The 24,549-nt window shown below is 44.1% G+C and overlaps 1 protein-coding gene across 2 annotated transcripts in view; it reads left to right on the top strand.

Moving 5' to 3' along the window:
* Positions 1-24,549, top strand: part of LAMA3 (laminin, alpha 3) — a 271,074-nt gene that overhangs the window by 47,186 nt on the left and 199,339 nt on the right. For both annotated transcript variants that reach the window (XM_011988082.1, XM_011988080.1), the window contains exons 3-7: positions 12,176-12,293; positions 13,666-13,784; positions 15,119-15,289; positions 17,917-18,008; positions 22,826-22,941. In XM_011988082.1, coding sequence (XP_011843472.1) covers positions 12,176-12,293; positions 13,666-13,784; positions 15,119-15,289; positions 17,917-18,008; positions 22,826-22,941 — 616 coding nt within the window. The remainder of the gene's footprint in view (positions 1-12,175; positions 12,294-13,665; positions 13,785-15,118; positions 15,290-17,916; positions 18,009-22,825; positions 22,942-24,549) is intronic.

The following is a 24,549-nucleotide window of genomic DNA, read 5'->3' as shown; positions in this document are numbered from 1 at the left end:
TGACGACTATAGGGTTGTATTTGTATGGTCAATTAGTGAGCTGATCTTTCACATTGATCATATTGTCCCATTTCAACATTAGATTATTTTATATAATATTGCCTTGGGGGAAATCATATACAAGTATAAATGAGGTGTGTACCGAAAGTTACATCAGATATTTCAAACTTAAATTGCATTTTTTCCAATAAAAATGTTACAAATTAGAATTCTCCTTTAAGCTATGCCCCAAAATCTCATCTAGTCCCATGTAGTTATAAAAGCTTTAATATTTCACATTTGCAAGATAGAGTGGTAGAAGCCAATACTGATCTTGGGGGAATATCCTAAATCCTAAATCCTCTCTGTGTAGCATTTGGATTACAGGGAGCACAAAAGGCTCCCAGGATTGGGAAAAGCTTAAGGAAGGAAGACAAAGGGATGAGAGATTAAGGGAAGGGGTGGAACTGGGTCCAAGGAAGGTGTGCAGGGGAAGACCTGTCGTTGTGTGGACGCTGGGGATGAGGGACCTTGGGGTTTCCCATACTCCACCCCAGAGGCCTCTCTCCAGAATGCTCAGCCACTACCACCTACCCTCTTAAGACCCAGACCGAATTCCCCAAGAAATAGCTGGATTGTTTTTAGTGGGATAGTCCTTGCTGGCATGGAAAATGCTTCCCCCACCCTCACCATTAGTCCCCTCCTCCAGTGGACAGAGTAGGATATGCTGTCCCCAGGCTCACTGAATGTGCCCAGAGCCAAGACTGCTGGCTCCGGGTTCTCTGTTTAACCCACACCTTCTGAGGCGGATCTGTCTGGCTTACCTGTCCACCTCCCTGGCTCCTGTTATACTCCACGTCCTTTCTGGGGTAGGCTGCCATCCCTGCCCTAGTTCCCAGCAGTGACATCCCAGAGCTGGATTTCAGGAAACTGAGGCTCAGCGACATTCCAGTCAAGTCACCTGGCTACCGGCCTATGCTGATGGGACAGAAACCCAGTTCTGGTGTGCGTCAGGCATGGAATCCACCTGCACTTCACTCCGCTTCCCAGCCACCTTCCCTCACCCCATTCCGTGGTAACCTTTCTTAACCCCCCCTTGCCCTGCAGTGTCACTCTGACCCACACATTTGTTCTGCTATGAAAAATGCCTACTGGGGTCCTTGGGAGAGCCAGAGCATTTATGTGGGGGCATTTGGAACTCAAGGGAAGTTCTGACATCCTGATCCAAGAGTTCACCTGGGATGTGCCTTCTTATCACAGTGAAAGTGACTTTGAGCTGTCCTGTTTTACATCAAGTAAGTGGAATCCTTAGGGTTCTGGCTGACTCCCAGCATCGCCCTCATCCAGGCAGGATACCGGCCCTGCCCTGGCCCACAGCAGCATGCGCTCAGAGGATTCCTGCTGCAGGTGAGGAGTGAGCAGGAAGACTGAGTGCTTGTCTTGTATTCACAAGGCCATGTGCATTCTAGATTTGATTATTTCATCACTCTTGTGAGGAGTGTTTTAAAGGAGAAGTGCAGTGCTGCCTCAAGCACAGGATGCAGACAACTACCCAGAGGGACTGCTCAGTGGAGGCCTGAGGTTAAGTAGGAGTTATCAGGCTCCAGGGGGCTGGGGTCAAGCTTCAGTTTGGGTCACGCTGAGTTGGGGCCGGAAGTGCCGTGCCTCCAGGAAATCTGGCATTGAAGTCTATGTGAGAAGTCTGGGCTGGAGATTTACATCAATCATCGGTGGTGTAAGATAGAAGTAGAGTGTGGAGGGAGGTGAGCCTGGACGGGGACCTGAACTCTGAGAGAGTTGGAGGAGCAGAGGGGAGTGAGTCCCTGCACAGCAGTTGAGGTGTGGATGTGTTGGGAGAAGAGAGGTGGGGTAGGGCTGGAAGAGGATCTGGATGGAAGGAGAGGCGTCTTCTCTTCTTTGGGGTGGGAGAGACATTTGCAAGCCGATGATGGGTGGGTCCAACAGAAGGCAGGGGAGTGCAATCCAGCAAGAGGAGGAAGGCATTGGCTTTTGACAGGAAGAGGTTCCTCCCTTCCTCCGTCTGGAGAGAAGGAGCAGATGTGCAGATGCAAATGCATTCGTAGACTTGGGAAAGTAAAGGAAGCCGTTCCTTTTTTTGTGGTTTTGATTTTGCTAGTGAAAGAAAAACAGCACTCATTGAGGGTGGAGGGAGCAAAGGTGGGAAGTGGTGGGAGTTTGAGGAGCATGGAGAATCAGGCCCAGAAATGAGCAGAAGCGAAGGAAGCTGCACAGTCAGGACCACAGCAGCAGAAGGCACAGAGCCCACCTGTGAGGACACGGCTGTGTTCGAACGCTACCTGCCATGGCTAGTCCTGACCGCATGTCAGCCCTGAGCCTGGACAGGGGACTCAGCACACCCCTGTTGGGATCAGCCACTGTCCCTGGAAGTGAGATGGTGCTGCCATCACAGCCACTTCCAGAAAGAATTCTTCAGTGTCTCTGCCTTTTTGCATCACTTGCTCTAGATACAGACGCTTGGAAGGAATCATGCAATTCACTGAGCCCGGGGGGTACATTCCTGCTGCCTTACCTGCCAGGGGAGCTGAAAAAGCTGGTATTTTCAGCTTCTAAAGTTGGAGTTGCATTCTGTTCCCAGCAAGATTCATACGGTGTGAAGAGGATTCAGATCCTTGGAAGTCAAGCAAAAAAGACAGACACCTGCACCATGGCCTCCTCTCTGGCCTGACTCTGGACAGTTGCCCAGAGTCCCTTGCGCTACATCTAAGCACCCAGAGAAGGGCCTCCTAATCCTGGAACTATGACCTTCTTAGAGTGCGGGTTGGTGCCTCTGCAGATGCACAGCCTCTTACCTTATTTGGGTTTGTAATTGTGACAACCAACAAAATATCCCCTTCAATTTTCCCGACACCCCAGACCACAGTACAACAACTACCAAATTAAGGGATATAGTGTTCAGAAAGCAAAGGCAGCTTTTGGGCAAAGGGCAAGTTTTAAGAAGAATATTTAATCTGTAGCCCGGCTGATTTGAAATGACACTCTAACATAAAGCTCATTCCCAAAATAAATATTCTGACTAATAAAAGTGAACATACTGAGCCAATTTAAGTGAGCTTCATTATGCCCTTTAGATATGTAGTCAGAAAGGTTTCTGAAGTGTCCTGACATGAGTAAGCACATTGGAAAAGCAGCAAAAGATAATTTCAGCCTTAAGTAAAACTCTGAGTTAGCTAAGGATCCTGAATCTTAAGAAAGATGTAACAGAGGGAGAAGGGAATAGATATGACAATTAAAAGTTGGAAAGAACCATTATGAGTGCAGACCAGAAATGTTAACACTCTTTAGATAGAAGCATATTGGCCAAGAGAAGGAAACTGGAGTGTTATGGAGGGTATGAACTTATTTATGAAAAATGACAATAACATCATTTAGAATCTGATTTAGGACAAATTATCATCACTGAGAAATATTTTGCTGAAGCCTATTCTGGTGTAAGCCACTTATAAAAATCCATATATTTTTAGGAGTTGTTTGGTCTAAAAAATATAAATAGATTGAAGGAGGATTTAGGTAACTCGGTTGCTGGTTATTAAAGTTGAGTTAGTTAAATCTCTTTTTTAGAAGAACGTGACTATAGAATTTCCTTTGTTCTGTAAAGTTTGTCAGACACATTCTTAGGCTACTCATCCGTTCAGTGAGTGAATTGAAGAGCATACCTAATTTTCTCGTAAATTATCAAAAAAGTGTGAATGAGAAAAAGTGAGTTTTACAAGGAGAACCAGGTCCCAGACAAAACAAATCCATGACAGTTGAAAGTCATTACAGAGAGTAGGATAAACTACAAGACTGAGTTATGAAATTGAGCTCAGAGCTGTTAGATTCTGGCTGACTTCAGTTTATAGTCACCACCAAATCTATTTGTAAATTGTTAGTTGTAGATAAAATGCTCTTGAGTAACAGTTTGGTCTCAAGTTCTGCACTTTAAGTCTATTTAGGGAGTAATGATTAAAGACCACGCGGACTGAAAATTATGCCATATGTCATCAATCCTTCTCTTTCCTCCCCTAGAGTTCAAAATTTATCAGTATAAAATCTAGGTGTCATACCTAACAACTTCCGCTTTGTCTTACCATTTTTTTTTCCCTGAAATCTTTCGTTAAGATTGTCATTTTCCAAGTTGTTGTGGTGACCCAAATCTTTAGACTGAGTTTTGGTGTAGAGATTTTATTTCTCAGGCTCCTGTGGTTCTTTTACATTAGAAAGTGAGACACTCTCTCCTCTCCTTTCCCGTTTCCACCCTAATCTTTGCCCCCTGCTGACTTGAATCTCGATTGCTTTAAAAGAACCTAGGGAGACAGGATGTGGGCATTTAACTTCTGGGCAGGCTGCCATGTGGGATAAAGAGTAGAAATCTGTGCTACTCCACGGGGGAAGGAGGGCTGATGAGAGAAAGTTTTTGACAAACATGGAGGAAACCTGTAATGGCCAGAACTTGTCAGCAATGCAGTGAGTACCCCTTAGAATGAGATGCTAGAGTGAGAGGGGACTTAGGGACCTCTTGAGCCCCTTCCTTTAAGTTTCTGGAGTGATCCACCTTCTCTCCTGTAGGTGAGCAGGTACTTCTGGAACCAGTAAGAGGAGCTGAGAATCCTCCTTAGACCTAAACCAAGCACACTCTTTCTGATAGTGCCAGGGCCTGAGTTTTTCAGCAAGGGTGATGACAAACCCAAAAGAAAGAAGTGTTCTTGCTGAACTATTGGCAGATGGACTCTTTAGGCCAGGATTAAAAGGATCCCTTTTCGGGCTGGCTGGGTTGTATTTTCATCCCTGGCCTTGGTTGTTTTACGAGGATTGTACCTCATTTTGTGAAAAAAGGTCAAACTAAGTTACTAAACTGCAGTTGAATTTTACTCAATTGCCATCATTTCTTCTCAATTAAAAAAAAGTCTATAAAATTGGCTCAGTTGATAAGTTTTTCAAATGGACACCAACCACAAAGTAAATGTAATTGCTTGGTTCTATATTTAGTGACTTATTTCTTCATAATTTGTATTTGTATTTTGTACATGGGTAGTAGGGAGATTTGTAATTTAGTTAATAAAAATGAATGCTTCGGCCGGGTGTGGTGGCTCACGCCTGTAATCCCAGCACTTTGGGAGGCCAAGGCGGTTGGATTACAAGGTCAGGAGATCTAACACAGTGCCTAACACAGTGAAACCCCGTCTCTACCAAAAATACAAAAAATTAGCCAGGCGTGGTGGCAGGCGCCTGTAGTCCCAGCTAGTTGGGAGGCTGAGGCAGGAGAATGGCGTGAACCCGGGAGGCAGAGCTTGCAGTGAGCCGAGATGGCACCACTGCACTCCAGCCTGGGTGACAGAGTGAGACTCCGTCTCAAAAAAAAAAAAAAAAAAGTTTCAAAGTGTCTTCCCCAGGTTACTTATTAATTACAAATGTAAAAAATGTAACTTACGATGGGGAAATATGATGGACATATTTTTAAGCAAGTGATAAAACTTGGCATTGTCAATAATAGGACAGCTTGGCTTCACGTGCCTCTTGCTGACATCATGAAAAGGAAGTGCCACCCAGCTAGTGATTTGGCCAAGAATGCCCCACCTGACAGCACTTTGGGAGGCTGAGGCAGGTGGAACACTTGAGGTTAGGAGTTCCAGACCAGCCTGGCCAACGTGGAGAAACCCTGTCTCTACTAAAAATACAAAAATTATTCAGGCGTAGTGGTGCACACCTGTAATCCCAGCTACTTGGGAGGCTGAGGTCCAAGGATTGCTTGAACCCAGGAGGTAGAAGTTGCAGTGGGCCGAGATCGTGCCATTGCACTCCAGCCTGGGGGACAGAGTGGAACTCTGACTCAAAACAAACAAACAAGGATTCTCTATCTGAGTCAAATCGTGAGAAAATAAGCAGACAAATTCAGACTGGGGGACGTTCTGTGATTCTGTGACCAATTCTATGATGGAATGTTAAGACTTAGAACAGACTGTGGGACATTTTGGACTCTTCAAAATGTCAGTGTCAGGAAGGATGAAACATGTTGGGGGACTGCTGTGGATCAAAGGGGACAAAAGAGACCTGACAACTCACTGCCATATGTAATCCTTGATGAAATCCTGAAATGGGAGAATAATGCAATGGGGATTATTGAGAGGATCAGGGAAATTTGAATATGGGCAATGTATTAAATACAATTTTGAATATATGGTAAAATTTCTTATGCATGAAAATGTTGAATTTATGTAGAAGAAATATCCATGTTCTTGGAAGATAACATGCTGAAGTATTTAGGAGGAAAGTATTATGATGTCTGTAACTTCCTTTCAAAGAATCAAAAATGTGTGTGTGTGTGTGTGTGTGTAGAGAACAAAAAAATATGGCACATTGTTAACGGTGAATCTAGGTGAAAAGCATATGAGTATTCATTGTATTGTTCTTTGAGCTTTCCTGTAGGTTCACAAATTATGCAAAATAAAAAGTTGGGAGAAGTAAATTATGAAATGCCACCTTGTGGAATAATATGTTTATTAAATTATAAAGCTGTTGACAGACTGATCTCACTTTTATTACAAACTTGGAGGTTTCTGGCATGGGGAGTACTCTTTAGTTGAGTGGGAAGCTTATTTTGGATGTGACTTTAAGTGTACTTGCACAGTATTTTGCACTTTCACAATCCCACCTGTTAGTTTCATTTCAATTCAACAACATGTATTATTAAGCCCCTTTTCTGAGGATACAGGAGTGATTCAGACACAAAGATGGCACAGCCTAGTGGGAATGACAGATGAAAACAAATATGTACCACAGTGCATGACAGGTGCTCTTTTAGAAGAAGAATATCAAATTTGTATGAAGTACATATTCTTCTTCTTCATTTTCTTAAAAAATATCTGTTTTGATCATTTTATGAGCAAATAAATGAAATCTCAGAGTAGGTAAGTGATGTACTTGGAGTCGCATAGCCAGTGGGTGACAGGGCAGAGATTTTCCCCCCAGGAGAGTTCATTCTACTACAACTTAGCTTAGACACCAAGGTAGGACCACTATGGGGTTCAGCTCTGTCTCTGTGTTTGCCAGCTGGTACCTGCCCCTTTAACTCAGTAGTAGCTACACAGCTTTACTAGCCATCCATCCATCCACTCATTTATTCATTCACACCCATGTATGAACACCTGTTACATGCAGTCAGTCCAGGAAAGGCCTGAAATGAATAGAGGACAGGCTGCACCAAGCTGTAATTTCAGAGGCTTCAGTGCATGCAGCCCTGCGGCGAGAAACAAGGATCAGAGGACACCCTCTGGTCTCCCCTACTCACCTTGAAGTCTTTTGAAGTTGAAGTGCCTCACACTCTCCCTTTTATGATCATTATCTGCTTTACTAAAACATTATTTAAAAGACTACTTTGTTTCTCTACCTAAACAATCACCAACACACTTCAAGCTATCTTTAGCTTATTACAAAAGCACGTGGAGAGAGTACAACTCAGTCCCTCTCCATCATTTCTCCCCTTATCTCTGACCCCCAAATATGATCTCTTTGAAAATGTACAACTTTGCCTTGCTACCTACAGTGGCTCCATAGCTTGGTGCTTTCTAGTCTCACAGAGGGTCCTCGTTTATATCAGCAAATCTCTAGCATCACTCATGTGTGCTTTGAAGTATTTTCAGTGGCCAAAGAGTAAACTCAAGTACTGAGAGTAAAAAAGGAATGTTAACAGAAGGAGTGATTCAACAAGCATATCATTTAAAATTACCAAGCAAAACAGAACGAATCCCTACCTGTTGGCTTAACATGCCTGAACCGGGCTGTGAACATACTTAGGAGACCTCTCACTCTGCCTCACTATGACATTTTGAATCTGCAAGTGTCAGAGGAGATTTGCCGCAGAGCTGGAGACCTTGGCAAGATTCCAGGGCATGTTACACAGCAGGGGTGGTGATAAATAACACATATAGTCGCTTGGTGCAAATGGGATCCAAACCAAAGAGATGCACCCTACCAATATATTCAGAGCACATAAACATACATTGGGGAACCTCAGAAATAATTCCTAAGACAAAAATGGGAGGGAAACATTGAAAAGTGGCATGTTCTAGCTAATTAGTGCTGGAAGATGAGTTGGTGCCATCAGTGGAGTTATTAAGTTAGGCCTGGGTGGCAGGATACTGTAACAGGCAGAGGGGAACATCAGTTGCTGCTAGAGTTGGGATTTTTAAGTGTCATAATGCTTCAAAGGCATCAAATGTTACCTAGAAACAAGATGAAACTAAACAAAGAGAGGCTGCCTTCTGAGCCACTGAAGCTACTTCATTCACATGGCTTTGTAGTGGCAGAAACTATAACTTTAGAAAACCAATGCCCTCCATTAACACTTGAGATATATCATAAGATAGCGCCCCACCCTGGGCTCTATAGAATAGAACTTTAGCGTATTGGGAAAGAATGATGTTTGGCACTTCTCTGATGACTTCTTCCCCTCAAGATGAAACAGGTCAAATATTCAGTACCTATTAGGTCCTGTGACATCGCAAACGCTCAGTGGGTGGAATACACTTAGGCTCAGTGTTTTTATTCCTGCAAGGTATGGGCTTGTTACTTCACCTCTCTAGGCCAAACTTTCCTCAACTTTAAAGTGGGGTTAATAAAACTCCGCTTCTTATTGTGAGGTCTAAATGAGAGAATGTTTGTGAAGTGCTTAACATGGTATGTGGAAAGACAGTATTCATTAAATCATGACCTATTAGATAAATAGTTTAGAGGGCTATGTGTGCTATGATTGTGGGAGTTTGGTGGAAGGGATTAAGAATGCTTTGAATGATTACTGTATTCAAAAAAGTTTCATTTGTAGTCTATTGAATTCACATAATTAACAGTGGCCTTATTTTGATGTGGTCTGAGAGAGATGTGCGAAGAGTTTTTAGTGAAATATATTTGCTCTGATTTTCCAAACAGGAATTCTTGGATTTCCTATGAATTCCTTCACTACATAATAATGGGATGTGTCTTTGGAAATTGTTACACCTACCTTTACAGTATTGCTTTATGATTTTCAGAGTACCTTATAATTCCTAATTAGTTTTTATGAGGTTGGATCGCTTTTTCTGCGTGTTGGTAGACAACTTGGGAGTGTTAACCTGAGCCCAAATAAGCACTTTTTTCAAGATCAAAGAGCAAATGTTTGATAAGGACAGAACTGGCTGAGCTTAGGGTTTCCAGTAATCAGTGTGACAATTCTTCCTTCCTCGGAGATAAGCAAAGGGGCTTCTTTGAGCAAGGGGTAAATCTCTGTGCCTGAGAGGAGTGGTTCTCAAAGTATGGATGAGAGCCTGGGAGGGTCCCCAAGACCTTTTGGGAGGTCTACAAGGCCAGAGTTCCTCCTTCCTCTATTACAGATCTATGTGAGGCCAGATCTTCAAACACGTCAGCCAAACAACATATCACATCAGAGTGAATGAAGAAGCAGGTGTGGGAATCCAGCTTTCTCCTATTAAGCCTAACACTTAGTGAGCTTCACAAAAATGTAAAGCAATGCCACTGCTCACACCAAAAATTTCATGTTTTAGACAATATAGTTGGCCGGGCGTGGTGGCTCATGCCTGTAATCCCAGCACTTTGGGAGGCCAAGGCGGGTGGATCACGAGGTCAGGAGATCGAGACCATCCTGGCTAACACAGTGAAACTCCGTCTCTACTAAAAATGCAAAAAATTAGCCCGGCGTGGCGGCGGGTGCCTGTAACCCCAGTTACTTGGGAGGCTGAGGCAGGACAATGGCATGAACCCAGGAGGTGGAGCTTGCAGTGAGCCGAGATTGCGCCACTGCACTCCAGCCTGGGCGACTGAGTGAGACTCCGCCTCAAAATAAAAAAATAGTAATTTTTAATAAAAATATATTTATGCTAACATGTAAAATGTTTATTATATTAAATGATTGATAGTATATCTATCTTAAAGTTTTTTAACTTTAATTTTAAATATGGTGCATATCAATAGATAGAACTCACACAAACGAAAGCTTTTTTAGGTCTTCAATAATTTTTAAAAATATGAAGGGGGTCCTGAGAACAAAAAGTTTGAGTCTCATTGTCCTAGATACTTTGCCTTCTGTTTTGGGGTTTGCAGTGTTTACATTAGCTGGCAGTTCTCAGACTTAAAAAAAACAAAAAACAAACAAATGAAAAACTCTTATCATACTACTGTTTGTGAAAAATATTAAGATGAAACTCCTTTTTTTTTTTCCCTTGGGAAAAAAAAGGAACCCACAGGGTCTGAGCACTCCCTCCTCCCCAACTAGAGGAGCCTGTGGTTCAAAGGGCTTTACCGGGCTAGAGGGGAGTGCTCCTCAGATAGTCACCGGGAAATCTGTTGCCTGGGATCAGGGAGCCTGGAGTGGGGTGGGGATAATCCTCACTCATTAATACATTAACATAGATTTGCTTAACACTGGGTTCAATGTCATACCAGGCTCTTTGGGAAATAGAACCTCAGGGTTCAAAATTCAAGCCAAATAAGTTTTGGGGGAAGAAATGGGAATAAACTGCAAAGCCTCCTGGCCGTGGAGCTGAAGAGTGGGAGGTGAAGAAAGCAGGACTGAAGCCCCTCTTCATCTCTTCCATACTTTTGCATCATCCTGGCCACGGGCAAAAGAGTGATGAGAGTGAACGAGAAAGCTGTTAAGAGGGAGAACAATCAGGAAAAGATGAGACCAGAGGAGATCCACAGGGAAGGAGTGCTACCACTGCATCAAACAGCTGCTCGGGTTTCAGTTCTGGCAGCCGTGATCTCTCTAAAACCTGGAACCAGGGTTAGGACACTGCTGGGAAACACTCTGGGCTGTTCTGTTGGTTCTTGGCCCTGGGAGGGCTTAGCGTGTGATGACTATTGCTTGCCATCAGACTTTTCTGAATGCATAGACTTTAAGATGCACTGTAGACTGATTGAAATGGAATGGCATATTGGTTAAGGTATGACAAAGATGATGATCAATGTCTATATTTGGTGGAGAAAGAAAGATAATGATTTTCGTTTTGAATTTGATCAGCTTGAGAGGCTGCCCCTGGGTAGAGATGTGGAGGGGTGGCCTGCTCCGCCACACCTGTAGGCATTTCTCATCAGAAATGAGAGACTAAGAAAGAGACACAGAGACAAAGTATAGAGAAAGAAAAGTGGGCCCAGGGGACCGGCGCTCAGCATACGGAGGACCCACACTGGGCTGGCACTGGTCTCTGAGTCCCCTCAGTATTTATTGATCATTATCTCTAACATCTCAGAGAGGGGAATGTGGCAGGACAATAGGGTAATAGTGGGGAAAGGGTCAGCAGGAAAACATGTGAACAAAGGTCTCTGTGTCATAAACAAGGTTCAGAAAAGGTGCTGTGCTTTGATGTGCATATACATAAACATCTCCGTGCGTTAAAGAGCAGTATTGCCCCCAGCTTGTGTCACCTCCAGCCTTACAGCTGTTTTCTCCTATCTCAGTAAATAGAACGTACAATTGGGTTTTACACCAAGACATTCCATTGCCCAGGGACCAGCAGGAGACAGATGCCTTCCTCTTATCTCAACTGCAAATAGGCCTTCCTCTTTTACTAATCCTTCTCAGCACAGACCCTTTATGGGTTTTGGGCTGGGAGACAGGTGTTGGGCTGGGGGACGGTCAGGTCTTTCCCTTCCCACGAGGCCATATCTCAGGCTATCACATGGGGAGAAACCTTGGACAATACCTGGCTTTCCTAGGCAGAGGTCCCTGGAGGCTTCCGCAGTGTATTGTGTCCCTGGGTACTTGAGATTAGAGAATGGCGATGACTTTTAACAAGCATATTGCCTCCAAGCACTTTTTTAACAAAGCACATCCTGCATAGCCCTGAATCCATTAAACCTTGAGTCAACATAGCACATGTCTCTGCGAGCACAGGGTTGGGGCTAGGGTTACAGATTAACAGCATCTCAAGGCAGAAGAATTTTTCTTAATATAGAACAAAATGGAGTCTCTTATGTCTACTTCTTTCTACATAGACACAGCAACAGTCTGATCTCTCTTTCTTTTCCCCACAGAGATGTCCAATAGACAGTTAGGAATCAGGATCAGGATCTTGGGCAAGGGGTTGTGGTGGGATGTGTTGCCTTGGGAATCAGCATCATATAGAGATGGTAGAAGCTATGAATCGATGAGATGACTTTAATAACTGTATCTCTTTTGTTTTATCAGCTCTTCCATGTGGCCTATATTTTAATCAAATTTGCAAATTCTCCTCGCCCTGATCTTTGGGTCTTGGAAAGATCTGTAGATTTTGGAAGCACCTACTCACCATGGCAATACTTTGCTCGTAAGTAATCTTGCCTACCATGTTATGTGTGGCTTTAATTACTTGAAACAGATCAAGACTATGGATTTAATTAGAAAATTAATCTTGACTGGGTGCGGTGGTTCACCCCTATAATCCCAGCACTTTGGGAGGCCAAGGTGTGTGGATTATCTGAGGTCAGGAGTTCGAGACCAGCCTGGCCAACATGGAGAAACCCTGTCTGTACTAAAAATACAAAAATTAGCCAGGCATGGTGGCATGTGCCTGTTGTCCCTACTTGGGAGGCTGAGGTCGGAGTATCATTTGAATCCAGGAAGCAGAGGTTGCAGTGAGCCAAGATTGTACCACTGCACTCCAGCCTGGGCAACAGAATGAGACTCCGTCTCAAAAAAAAAAAAAAAAAAAGAAAAGAAAAGAAACGAAAAATAATCTCTCAGTATGACTAGTTAGGTACTGGTCACTTTTAACCTCTAAATTACTCTTAGAACATTGGCTGGGCGTGGTGGCTCATGTCTGTAATCCCAGCACTTTGGGAAGCCAAGACAGGTGGATCACTTGAGGTCAGGAGTTCGAGACCAGCCTGGCCAACATGGTGAAACCCTGTCTCTACTAAAAATACAAAAATAAGCAAGGTGTGGTGGTGTGCACCTGTGGTCCCAGCTACTCAGGAGGCTGAGGTAGGAGAATCGCTTGAATCCAGGAGGTGGAGATTGCAGTGAGCTGAGATTGTGCCACTGCACTCCAGCCTGGGCAACAGAGACTTCATCTCAAAAAGAAAAAAAAAAAGAATATCCCCATTTCTCAAGCATGTGTTCAAGGATACCACAGGTAGAAATGAAGTAGAAACTCCTTTTATGATAACAGTTCTTGGCACTATTTGGGAGCACCTGTAAGATGGTAGAAGCTGTGAATCAATGAGATGACTTTAATAACTGTCATCTCCCATCTTTTTCCTTTTATGCAGAATTAGAAACTAAGTTCCATCTTTATAGATCCTATGCTGTGCTTTACTCACCTCAACTCTATTATCTTCACTAATGAAGAATGTCAGGGTTTCTAAACCCTGTGATGAACAGAGGTGGACAAGAATTTTGCTTATAAAGGCATTGGGTTTTCCAGTAGGTTTCCTTAGAAGATAAACTTGCCTAAGTAGGAGTGTGGAGTTAGCACTGCATCTCCAAGCATTGCCACTGAAAGTCAACTGGCCTGAAATGGCTTGGTATTTTCTTTCATGAATTAAAAACTCCATTCTCAGCTTTTCTCTAAAAGTTTTAAATGCCTTTCTCTTCTTTCTTTCTTTGTGTATTTTCTTAAGGAAATGTAAGTCTTCTTAAGAGATTTGCAACAAAATGATAATATTTTGTTATATAATGTTAAAATATTTTCCTTCTAGATTCTAAAGTAGACTGTTTAAAAGAATTCGGGCAGGAGGCAAATATGGCTGTCACCCGGGATGATGATGTACTTTGTGTTACTGAATATTCCCGTATTGTACCTTTGGAAAATGGTGAGGTAAGTAGATTTGGAAGACTGGGAGAGATAAGACTCAGAAATGAACATGAGGATATCCAATTTTTCATAATTGCGAAACTTGCACTTTCAAGGACATCTAACATAGATCAAGATGGAAACAGGGCTTGGGACTGAACAGTTAAGGAATCACATTGAGTGCTCCCAGAATGAACTAGGTTGGAAATTCTGTTGGGGGATTTCAGTTATCCCCAGAAAGTCAGGATTCTTGATTCAAGGCTCACAGGTCTTGAACTGTCCTTTCTGGTGATGTTTTTAGAAAGTGGGTTGCTGGTAACTGACATGATTACTCCTTACCTCTTCACCCATGATCCCACGATCCCCTGTAAGAGTGAGGGGCTGGTGGTAGCAGGTAGATTTTCTCTATACTCTCTCTTCCCTCATCTGATAACTAGATGATCCAGAGGAGGACTCTGAGGTCCTACAGAATGGCTGCATCTCTAGATAGCAAAAGCCTGCTTCCCTGAATGACTGCATGGCTGCATGGAGCTGATCCTACCTGATCCCTGATCCCTTTTGGTAGAATGGGTGTAATCTGTTGGAGAGAAAAAATTGCTGTCCCTGTGGGGTTGCATTTGGCCCTTGTAAAGTTAGCTTGGCTATTGTTAAGGGAGATGGGCAAACTCAGGTGAAACAATCAGTGAAGATGTCCATGGAAATTGTGAGGCTATAATGAATATGAACTGAGTTTCAAATAAACTTCCATCAAAGGTGTCAGCCTCCCTCTCTTTAAGTAGAGAGACCTTACCTGAGCATGTGGATGTGGTATCTTCTGACAACTCACGAGTGGTTCATATTTCCAATGGCTGACACTTGGGCTTCGTCACTTTGGGCTTTAAAACAAAATGGAGGGTTTACACAGATTTCTTTCCCCCCCCGGCATTACTGTCAAACTTTGTATCTAGAGATTTCCTTTTTTCAACCTCATGTAGATGTTTGGGTTACTTTAGCTTTGTTTCTTTGATGCAGCTTAACAAAGTTGTGTCCTTATATTTACAGATTGTAACATTATGTTTTCAACATTTCATAGTGTTACAGTCCCACAGCTACACTGATAGAACAAAGGCTTTGAAAATGATCTCTCAAGAGTCCAGGTTTCAAAGACATATTGCCAGACCTTGGAACCAGGAAGTATGAGGGAAGATGGGACTAGCAATGATGTTTTTAGACATAAACAAGATCCAAGACCCCCTACGAATATGAAATGGCTTAGAGAAACCAAGTGCCTTGGGGCATGTGAGTTATTTTTGCTTACTTGCTGCTAAATTTTGATAAAAGGAACCTTTTCCCCCTTTATGTGTGTGTGGTCGTTTTAGGTTGTGGTGTCCTTGATAAACGGTCGTCCAGGTGCAAAAAATTTTACTTTCTCTCACACCCTGAGGGAGTTTACCAAGGCAACAAACATCCGCCTGCGTTTTCTTCGAACCAATACGCTTCTCGGACACCTCATCTCCAAAGCCCAGCGAGATCCAACTGTCACTCGGCGGGTGAGTAGTCAGAGCATTTGTTTTGTTACTTTATTTATTCATTTTTTTTGGCTTACCAAATTAATTGCCTTGAACTCTTTTAAGTAACCTTTGTAGCCTGTAATGATGTAGGTGTGGGAGTTGTTCTTGTCTGAAATACTAGATATAATTAGGAGTTTATATCTAATGACGTATAAAAATGGCTGTTTGAAGAAAAATCATTATATTCAAAGAAGATGAAAGGCAAACGATTATAGTCAGTCTGGTACTAGTCTGGATGGGATAATTAATACTACAGCCAACAATCCCAAAATCTCAGTGGCTTAACAAAATAAAGCTTTGTTTCTTGCTCATATGACAGTTTAACATGGGTCAGCAGGTAGGATCGGCTTCACACAGTCATTCAGGGAAGCAGGTTCTTTCTATATAGAGATGCAGCCATTCTGTAGGACCTCACAGTCCTCCTCTGGATCCCCTACATGTTGGTCATCAGATGAGGGACGAGAGAGTGTAGAGAAAAATCTACCTGCTTCTCATCAGAGGTTATTTCTATGGGCAAGAACTGGTCATATTATAGCCTCACTTAGATGCAAGGAGGCTTGGTGATGTCACCTAGCTGAAATGGAGGCACCTAGGTACTGGTGAGCACTAGCACCCTCTCCTGTGTTGGAGGTACCCCATGAACATCTCTCACTCTCAGGTGTCAGGGCAGTACTCTTGTCTCCTGGGCACAGAGGGAGCCCACAGAATAAATACATTGAGCTCACTCTTCTTCCACCCTCTGATCTGCTGGTGCCTTCCATTGGCCAAACCAAACAAGAAGCCAGAAGGAAAGACAGTCCATTGGTTGCAGCCATAAAGTTCACCTCCCAGGCACAGACAGGGTGGAGAAGGAGGAGAGCAGACCTGGAGGGTGAATGGAAGATGCCCAGTGCACCTTATAGAGTTTGGCTTTTTATATAGGTAACATCAGAGAGCTGGGAAAGGAAGGGAGGGAAAAGTGTAAGTATTGCCACAGTTTTGAGCATTTTACAGAAAGGCAGGCACCTTGGGTATAGGTGGCCTATCTTTTGTATTTTTTGCTCTCCTCAGCTCCCTCTGAGCTTCTGTGTAGTTGGGGACTGTGTTGAATCTGAGGATGGATATTTGCAAGGGAGGGCTGGACTTTCTCATGTACTATAGCCGGGCTGTGTCGCTGTTCCTCCATGTGCCCTGGAGCACTGCCACAAATGTACCTTACCAATTTTTTTTTCTTAAATTGTCTTTTTGGGGGTTGCAAGATTTGCAGTCATATATATCTACGTATATTGCTTTTCACTTAGATGAATACAGGCCTTTCCATTAAATAATTATTTTATGGAGTATACCACATACATAATACATAATCTTAACCCCCCAAGTTTAGGTTGCTTCTCTCATGGAGGAATATCATACCAGCTACCTTATGACACACATCACGTGTGCTGCTGGGTGAAGGCTGACTGGGGGTTTCTCTTGCTGCTACTGCCCTTAACACGTGTGGAGGGGAACTTTTACAGTGGCCAGCAGGAAAGCCCCTGAGCCTTAATTTGTCATGGAAAGCCCTGGTAATACTGACTTTATCTGTATTAACAAGGGGGACTGTTAATGGCTTCAGACTAAGATGTTTCCAGGAAGCCTTGACACTTTAACAGGTTTTAATGAGGGAACCAGAACAGAACCCCAACATTAAATCAATAGGACTCTTTAAGGCAACCACACTCAACAACAACAACAACAATAAAGGGACAAAAACCCTCTTGTCCTTGTGAATTCAAAGACTTCTCGCTGACAGATATTCTTCTCACTGGCAGCGTGGCCTCAATGAGAAAGATTGTTCTACAGTCCTCACATTCCTCCCAAATCCTGGGCAGTCTCCTGCCAAGTCTGAGAAGGAAGGGAGCTGGCAGAAGGAGCTGGCAGGAGGAGCTGCCTATTGTCACCACTGCAGAGGCCTCCAACATATTGGAGAGGGGCCTTGTCAATGAGAGGATCTACACATATTTGTGGCCTGGTTTAGGGGCCGATCTTCAGCTGGATCTGAGCTGGCTCTGTCTGGCCTTTCTGGAGCTTGAAACTTTGACTCTAGTCTTTCCGACCCTGTGCTAGGAAGGCTTCAGCAAATTCTGGTGGCCCCTCCAGTCTCAGGGATGCATTGATCCATCTCTGTAAATATTATCTCCCTTCCCGGAACCTGGGATAGTATTTTGCACAAAGCAAGTGCAACAGTTTTGGTATAAAAATTCAGTTTTGATAAATAAATATGTTCAATGTATAAAATTCATTTGTGTAAAACATAATGTAAAAATTATTTTAATTTACATAAAAATAAACTTGGACGTTGTTAATCCCTTTCCTATAGGCTATAAAGTATGATTCTTTTCTAAGGCAATTTCCCTTCATGAACTTCAAGCATCTGATTTTTTTAAATGCACAAATTCCGCAGTATGTTATTACATTTTATAGAGGAATGTGTTTATTTTATAAGATACGTTACATCCCAATGTAGGGCTCAAGAATACGGAATTTTAAAAGGGAAGCAGAGGCAGCAGATGTGGGTTAAAGACTAGTAAGAGAAAGTTTTTGTCACTGTTCAGTGAAACTTGCACATTCTGTGTTCTGTTGTGCAGTATTATTACAGCATAAAGGACATCAGCATTGGTGGGCGGTGTGTTTGCAACGGCCATGCTGAAGTGTGCAATGCAAACAATCCTGAAAAACTGTAAGTACACTGTGCAAATTTTTTTCAGCCTTACCATGAATAAGTCTAATTATTTCAGTGGGTGTTTGCATCCCATTAAATGTTTCTAGGTTCCTGTCCTCAATAGGAATGATTCAGGATCAATGAATAGGTGGGGGTGTGTGCCTCCTCTCCACCAACTCTCCACTTTCTTTCATATAATTGCTATGGGTCCTGGCAGACATGGCTAATCAATCACAGCACTCTGGATAATCTGTGTCCCAGCCACCAAATCACCCCCAAGACATACCTCAGGCAGCCAACTGATTAGAGTTGGCAAGAAAAATAAAACTTGTCATTCCTGGTTTAATGGGATTGGGGTGTACATTTCAAATCCTTGTTTTTTAAACTGTGGTGAAATACACATCAGATTTACTATTTTAACCATTTTAAAGTGACAGTTCAGTAGTAGTAACTATGTTCACATTGTTGTGCAACTAATCTTCAGAACTCTTCATTTTGCAAAATTGAAATTCTATACCTGTTAAACAACTCCTTGTTTCCTCCTACCACTGGCCCCTGGCAATCATCATGACTATCCTAGGTACCTCATATAAGTGGAATCATACAGTATTTGTCCTTTTGCAACAAATACTGGCTTATTAAATTTGTCATCACTTATTTCACTTAGCATAATGTCCTCAAGGTTCATCCATATTGAGCATGTGTCAAAATTTTCTTTTTGTTCAAAGCTGAACAGTATTTCCTTGTTTTGTGAACACACACTTGGGGTGCGTCCACCTTTTGGCTATTGTGAATAATGCTGCTGTGAACATGAATGTACCCTTTTTGTTTTTAATTTGAGTATATTTTGCATACAGTAAGATGCATGAGTCTTAAATGTTAAGTGTTCAGCAATACATTTGTGTTACCACTGCAAGAGGGATACTTTAAAGGGCTGGAAATTACAGGATGCCAGATATAGTAATCATTTTATCTCAATGTTTAACTTAAAGTCTATAATGTTTCATGAGCAGCATTTACCAGAGATATATTTCACTTTTAGTCAGATTCAGGCTTGTGCCTCTTTAGGTCAAGCTTTGTGTTCAGGCAGAATTGCTAGTTCACAAAGTCTGTGATGTGCTTTATGGGGCCCTTCTCCTTGACCACCCATAGCCCTTAACGTTTTTGTCCCCACTTCAAGGATCCAGCAGTGCTGTTGAGGGAGCTCACACACCAAATGATTAACCTTTAGTGGAAAATGACTTGTTTATTAATGGTTAATCTATTTCCACCCTGTAATGTCCTGTCTCCCTGAGACACTAGAAATCAGGTCAAATAAGTTCTGAGTTGGAGAGAGGAGAGAAGAGGTCCAGCTAATGTCGCTGAGCCTGGAACAAAATAGTGCCATGTGGGAAAGGAGTACATGCTATCACAGAGGCCATGAGCTTCCTACCTAGAAAGGCTGCTGAACCCTGGAGACCCTGGCAGAGCTGAGGAGTTCTACACTGGGTGGTTAATTCTCCCAATGCACATGTGTGGAGGTCTCCCTAAGCCTTAGTGAAAGGCTCAGTTTGGCAGCAATCCACTTCAACATGACTGCCTGCCTTTTCTTGTCTGCTGGTTTGCTTCTGTCCAACAAGCTGACCTTGAACAAATGCTGATGAAATCCACATCCATGATGAGGTAGAAATCTTATAATAATTTAAAGGGATTCAGAAACTTAATGGATAGAGCCAAGCCCAGACTATCAAAAAAGTTACTGGCTACTGAGGCGGAACTCAAGAAGGGGGGTTGTTAACCAAGCATGTGTACCGTGTTGACCTTGCTGCATGGATACGTGGAAGGACCTCAAATTTAATTCTGAGCCTCCTAGCAGCCAACTCAAAAAGGGAAATCTGCTTGGTTTCATATTTCACTATGATCACAAGCTAAAAAGTAGTAAGTTACTTAGAAAAAGCATGATTGTTGATACTAGTCTCAAATAACAATTTTCCCTAGGAGTGGGGCAGAGTGATCATCACGAAGGGAATTCTCTAATCAATGACATCTTTAAATAACATCTTTACAGCAGATGTATTATTAACCATCAGCCTGGGCTGCAAGAGAGGAAAAGCAGTGATTTGGCAGTGCCAGTGGGAATCAGATGGGTATCCAGCTCCTTTTTTTGCTATGCTGAATTTTAATCCCCCTATGTGTGGAGTTGGACTACATGTTCTTTTTTTTTTTTTTTTTTTTTTTTTTGAGCCGGAGTCTGGCTCTGTTGCCCAGGCTGGAGTGCAGTGCAGTGGCCAGATCTCAGCTCACTGCAAGCTCCGCCTCCCGGGTTTATGCCATTCTCCTGCCTCAGCCTCCCAAGTAGCTGGGACTACAGGCACCCGCCACCTCGCCCGGCTAGTTTTTTGTATTTTTCAGTAGAGACGGGGTTTCACCGTGTTAGCCAGGATGGTCTCGATCTCCTGACCTCGTGATCCACCCGTCTCGGCCTCCCAAAGTGCTGGGATTACAGACTTGAGCCACTGCCCCCGGCCTAAGACTATATGTTCTTGAAGCAGTCTTCCCTAAATAATCTTGTAGTCTAGCTAATGCCAAATGTTTAATTGGCAATGAGCTGAAATTGCCTCTCCAACAAGAGCACATTTGGATGCCAGTTGTTCTGTGCTGCCAGGTAGATCTATGTCCATGTGCTTTACCAGGCAGTTGAGTATGGAGAGAGATGACACCCTGTCTTGGGAATAGAACTGAGTATATTCCACACCAGCTTCCCTTAGAGAAGAGTTGATGGAATCCCTACAGGCACAGCCAAGAGCCTTCTTAGACAAGGCGTTTTGCTGCTGTTGTTGTTTTAATAGTCTTGGGTCTTTATTTGACTCAAACTGAACACTGCAAGTTTCTCATATTAAAAAAAAAAAAAGCTGTTTGCTCAATGCCGCACAAACGGCGGCATGCGGGGACACCCCCGCTCACTGCCCCCCCAAAAAACACAACCAAAACCCAAAGCCTTTTTCATATTCACGATATTCATGAAGCACCAGCTATGAAGTGAAGCATCTTGGTTTAGATTTAGTCTCTCTGCCTACAATCATGACCTTCGTCAAGTGAGTTTATCTCTGAGCACCAGTATCGTCATCCGCAAAGTGGGGCAAGTTCCATCTACCACAGTGAGACAGGAAAGGGGCTCCAAAACTGAGAGCTGCCATCACAGTAGATGTTGTAAGGGCCGGACAAAGAATTCCAGAATCCTGGTGCTACCAGCCCACTTCACCTGAGCCACAGCATCCCAGGCTCGGGAGTGCCAGGACTCAGGGGGGCCCTGGATGCGGTGCCTGCACCCAGTCCTTCCCCAACCACGTGGCAACCATGTGCTCCCAGTGGTGGTTGCTTCCTCAGTCCCCTCTGAACCTCCCCGCTCCCCACTCCCTGCCCCCCACCTCGCCCCGCCCCAGTAACTGGCTGAAGCAGCCGGGTGAATTGTGGGTCCAGGAGCCCCAGACTCTGAGGCCTGGGGACTGGAGAACAACCCTAGGCTGTGCGTCCGTGCCCTCCTCCAACAGGGAGGCGTGTGCTTCTCCGCGAACCCAGCCTCCTGGACCGACCCAGCCCGGAATTAGAAGCCTACCACGCCGGCCTGACGCACGCCCAGCTCCGAGGCCTACCCCGGGCAACCCGAACTGGGTTCCACCTTACCTCAGGCCCCGGGCCTCACCTGGCTCATGCTCCTGGGGCTTCAGGCCGTCTTCCCAGCCCTTCATGCCCCCAGCTCCCTCCTGGCTCGCATTCTTCCAGATCCAGCAGCTCTTCCCACTCCCTCGGGCCTCCAGCCTGCTTGGCGCTCTCCAGCAGCCCGGGCTGCAGCCGGATTCCCACCTCCAACCCTTCCCCTCTCCTTCCTCCTCCCCAGTCTCCTCCTCCTCCTCAGTCCCCTCCCCAGCCCCCACCCTCACTGCCACCAGACCCTGCTTGGCCTCCTCCAGCTCCCCCCAGCAGTTGCCAAAAAGATAGTTCTGAGGCCTCAGGGGGCTCCATCCATCGAATCTTCTGTGGGGTGGTGGCGCGCTGTTAGGTGAGAGAGAAAAGGCAGACGGAGGAACGACTCCTGCTCCACAGACAGCTGCGCAAGACCAAGGCGGAATCACACCAGTGCTGGACAATGGTTTTGAATCCTCTTTCAAGCACAGAAGGAGGGAGCTCAAAGCTTGGAGTTCCAATCCAAAGCCAAGGCTGAAACAATTTCATTTTAACTTGGAATGTTAAGGCGGATGTACACCCTTTTGAACTGAGATGTTTAACCCTTTGCCTCGCTGAGTGGTCTCAGCTTTTGGCTCCTGATGGAGCTGGCGCGGCCTCTGGAAACAGAGCCCTCTGGGATCTTATTAGCAGCTGGCTCTTGAATTGTGTAAATCTCTGGGCATGACCACAGGTTGAGAGTGAGAAACTTGAGCAAATCTTTGTCGTAGGACTCCAGATCTTTATGCAGCTGTGATACTTAACACATCTCAGTAAACTCAGCACTTGAATGCTCCTGTGTTCATTTATGGTAACAATGGGGTAGAGAAGACAGAGCTGGGGCCTCAGAGACAAGTGAGTTTGGAAGGCTGGCTCTCCATTTATCACTGCCTCACCTTTGGCAGGTATCTTAATACCTCTGAATCTCAGTCTCACCATCTGTAAAATGGAGATAATACGCAGAATATGGGAGGCTTAAATAATACTTGCAAAGTGTTGTGTTCTCCTAATTCCTCAATGAATGGTGCCGTGGATAACCGTGATGACTCGTGTGTCAGTTTCGCACATATAGGATCAACCGATCCTCATCAAAACTTTTCAATAACTGAGATGCACTTCGCCCACATGCCCAGGTTTCGGTGTCAATGCCAGCACCACACCTGTGGGGAGACGTGTGATCGCTGCTGCACAGGGTACAATCAGAGGCGCTGGCGGCCCGCCGCGTGGGAGCAGAGCCACGAGTGTGAAGGTGGGTGTGGGGCTGTGGTGGGGGCCACACGTGGCCTTCTCCTCCTCTCCCTGGGGGCTGAGGCAGTTTTCCCCATGCTAGTGAGGAGGCTGAGGTCATGTCAGTCTTAGGGTCTCAGGTCTGTCTATTGTAATAAGAACCTCACTGACTGGAGGGAAAAGTGCCCTCTGAATTCAGATGTACATATGAGAAGAAAAAGAACAATAATGATGATGACCATGCATGATGGGGCGCAGTGCTTTAATGGGTTGACCTCTCTTTTTAGCAATCATAAATATGACGCAGCCACTATAAAATTTTAACCCCTTGTCCATTTTATAGGATGTGATACTGGATAGCAATCAACTATTTTGAGGACCGAGGTCCAGAGAAGATGGCAAGGTTGAGTCTAAACAGGAAACTGGGAGTACTGGAGTATGGAGGACTGGGAAGAGTAATGTGGTAGGATTGAGGAGGATGGAGGGGACCAGAGAAGGAAGAAAAAAAGACAGGAAACTGCCTTTAACAGTGTGACATAAAGTAAGAAAAGTATTCTTTTTTTAGGCCTGATGTGGTGACTCCCAGCACTTTGGGAGGGTAAGGTGGGAGGGTTGCTTGAGGCCAGGAGTTGGAGACCAGCCTGGACAACATAGTGAGACTCTGTCTACAAAAAAATTCAAAAATTAGCTAGAGGTGGTGGTGCAGGCCTGTAGTCCCAGCTGCTTGGGAGGTGGAAGTGGGAGGATGGCTTGAGCCCAAGAGTTGGTGCAGTGAGCTCTGATCCTGCCTCTGCACTCCAGCCTGGGTGAAAGAATAACATCCTGTCTCAAAAAAAAAAAAAAAAAAAAATAGATTTTCTTCTAAATCAATCTTCTTGGGAAGGTACATATTTATTCCAATTACAGAAAACATTTCATTCACTGCAACCGCCGCCTCCCAGGTTCAAGTGGTTCTCCTGCCTCAGCATCCCCAGTAGCTGGGATTACAGGCATCTGCCACCACGCCTGGCTAATTTTGTTTGTTTGTATTTTTAGTAGAGATGGGGTTTCACCATGTTGACCAGGTTGGTCTTGAACTCCTGGCCTCTTGTGATCTGCCTGCCTTGGCCTCCCAAAGTGCTGGGATTGATTATAGGACTTTATACTTTTTGACCAAAAAGTATTAAGAGATAAGACTGATGATCTCTTATGGCCAGTAGACTTATGTAAAAGGTATTTCCAGTGCTCTTCCAAGGGAGTTTTGAGAGACGCTAAAGTTCTGCGATGGTCTTGCGGCCATTTCAGGCAAATGCTCTGGCGCATCTCTGAGTCCCGGTGTTACTCAGATGGCCGCCTCACTTTATAATCACAGCTAATCGGTTCCTTCTCAATAACTTCCCCATTCCTCACCCCAGATGAGGGGACCAGGGAAAGGTATAACAAAAATAATCAGGGGTTGTTTCTTCGCTGCTTTCAAACACTGATTTAGGATATTTTGGATTGAATTACATGAATTCCAGTATTTGCAACTTGATTAGTTTTCCAGACTAATGGACGCCGTTGTAAATAACATGCTTCACTCCAACACACATGAAAAAAATTAAACCTCCTTTACTAAGTTTTTATCCTTTTTTTTTTTTTTTTTTTTTTT

The sequence above is a fragment of the Mandrillus leucophaeus genome, unplaced genomic scaffold (assembly GCF_000951045.1).
Source record: "Mandrillus leucophaeus isolate KB7577 unplaced genomic scaffold, Mleu.le_1.0 Scaffold322, whole genome shotgun sequence".
NCBI lineage: Eukaryota > Metazoa > Chordata > Mammalia > Primates > Cercopithecidae > Mandrillus > Mandrillus leucophaeus.
The sequence above is the reverse complement of the archived record's forward strand: the minus strand, read 5'-3'. Positions and strand labels throughout refer to the sequence as shown.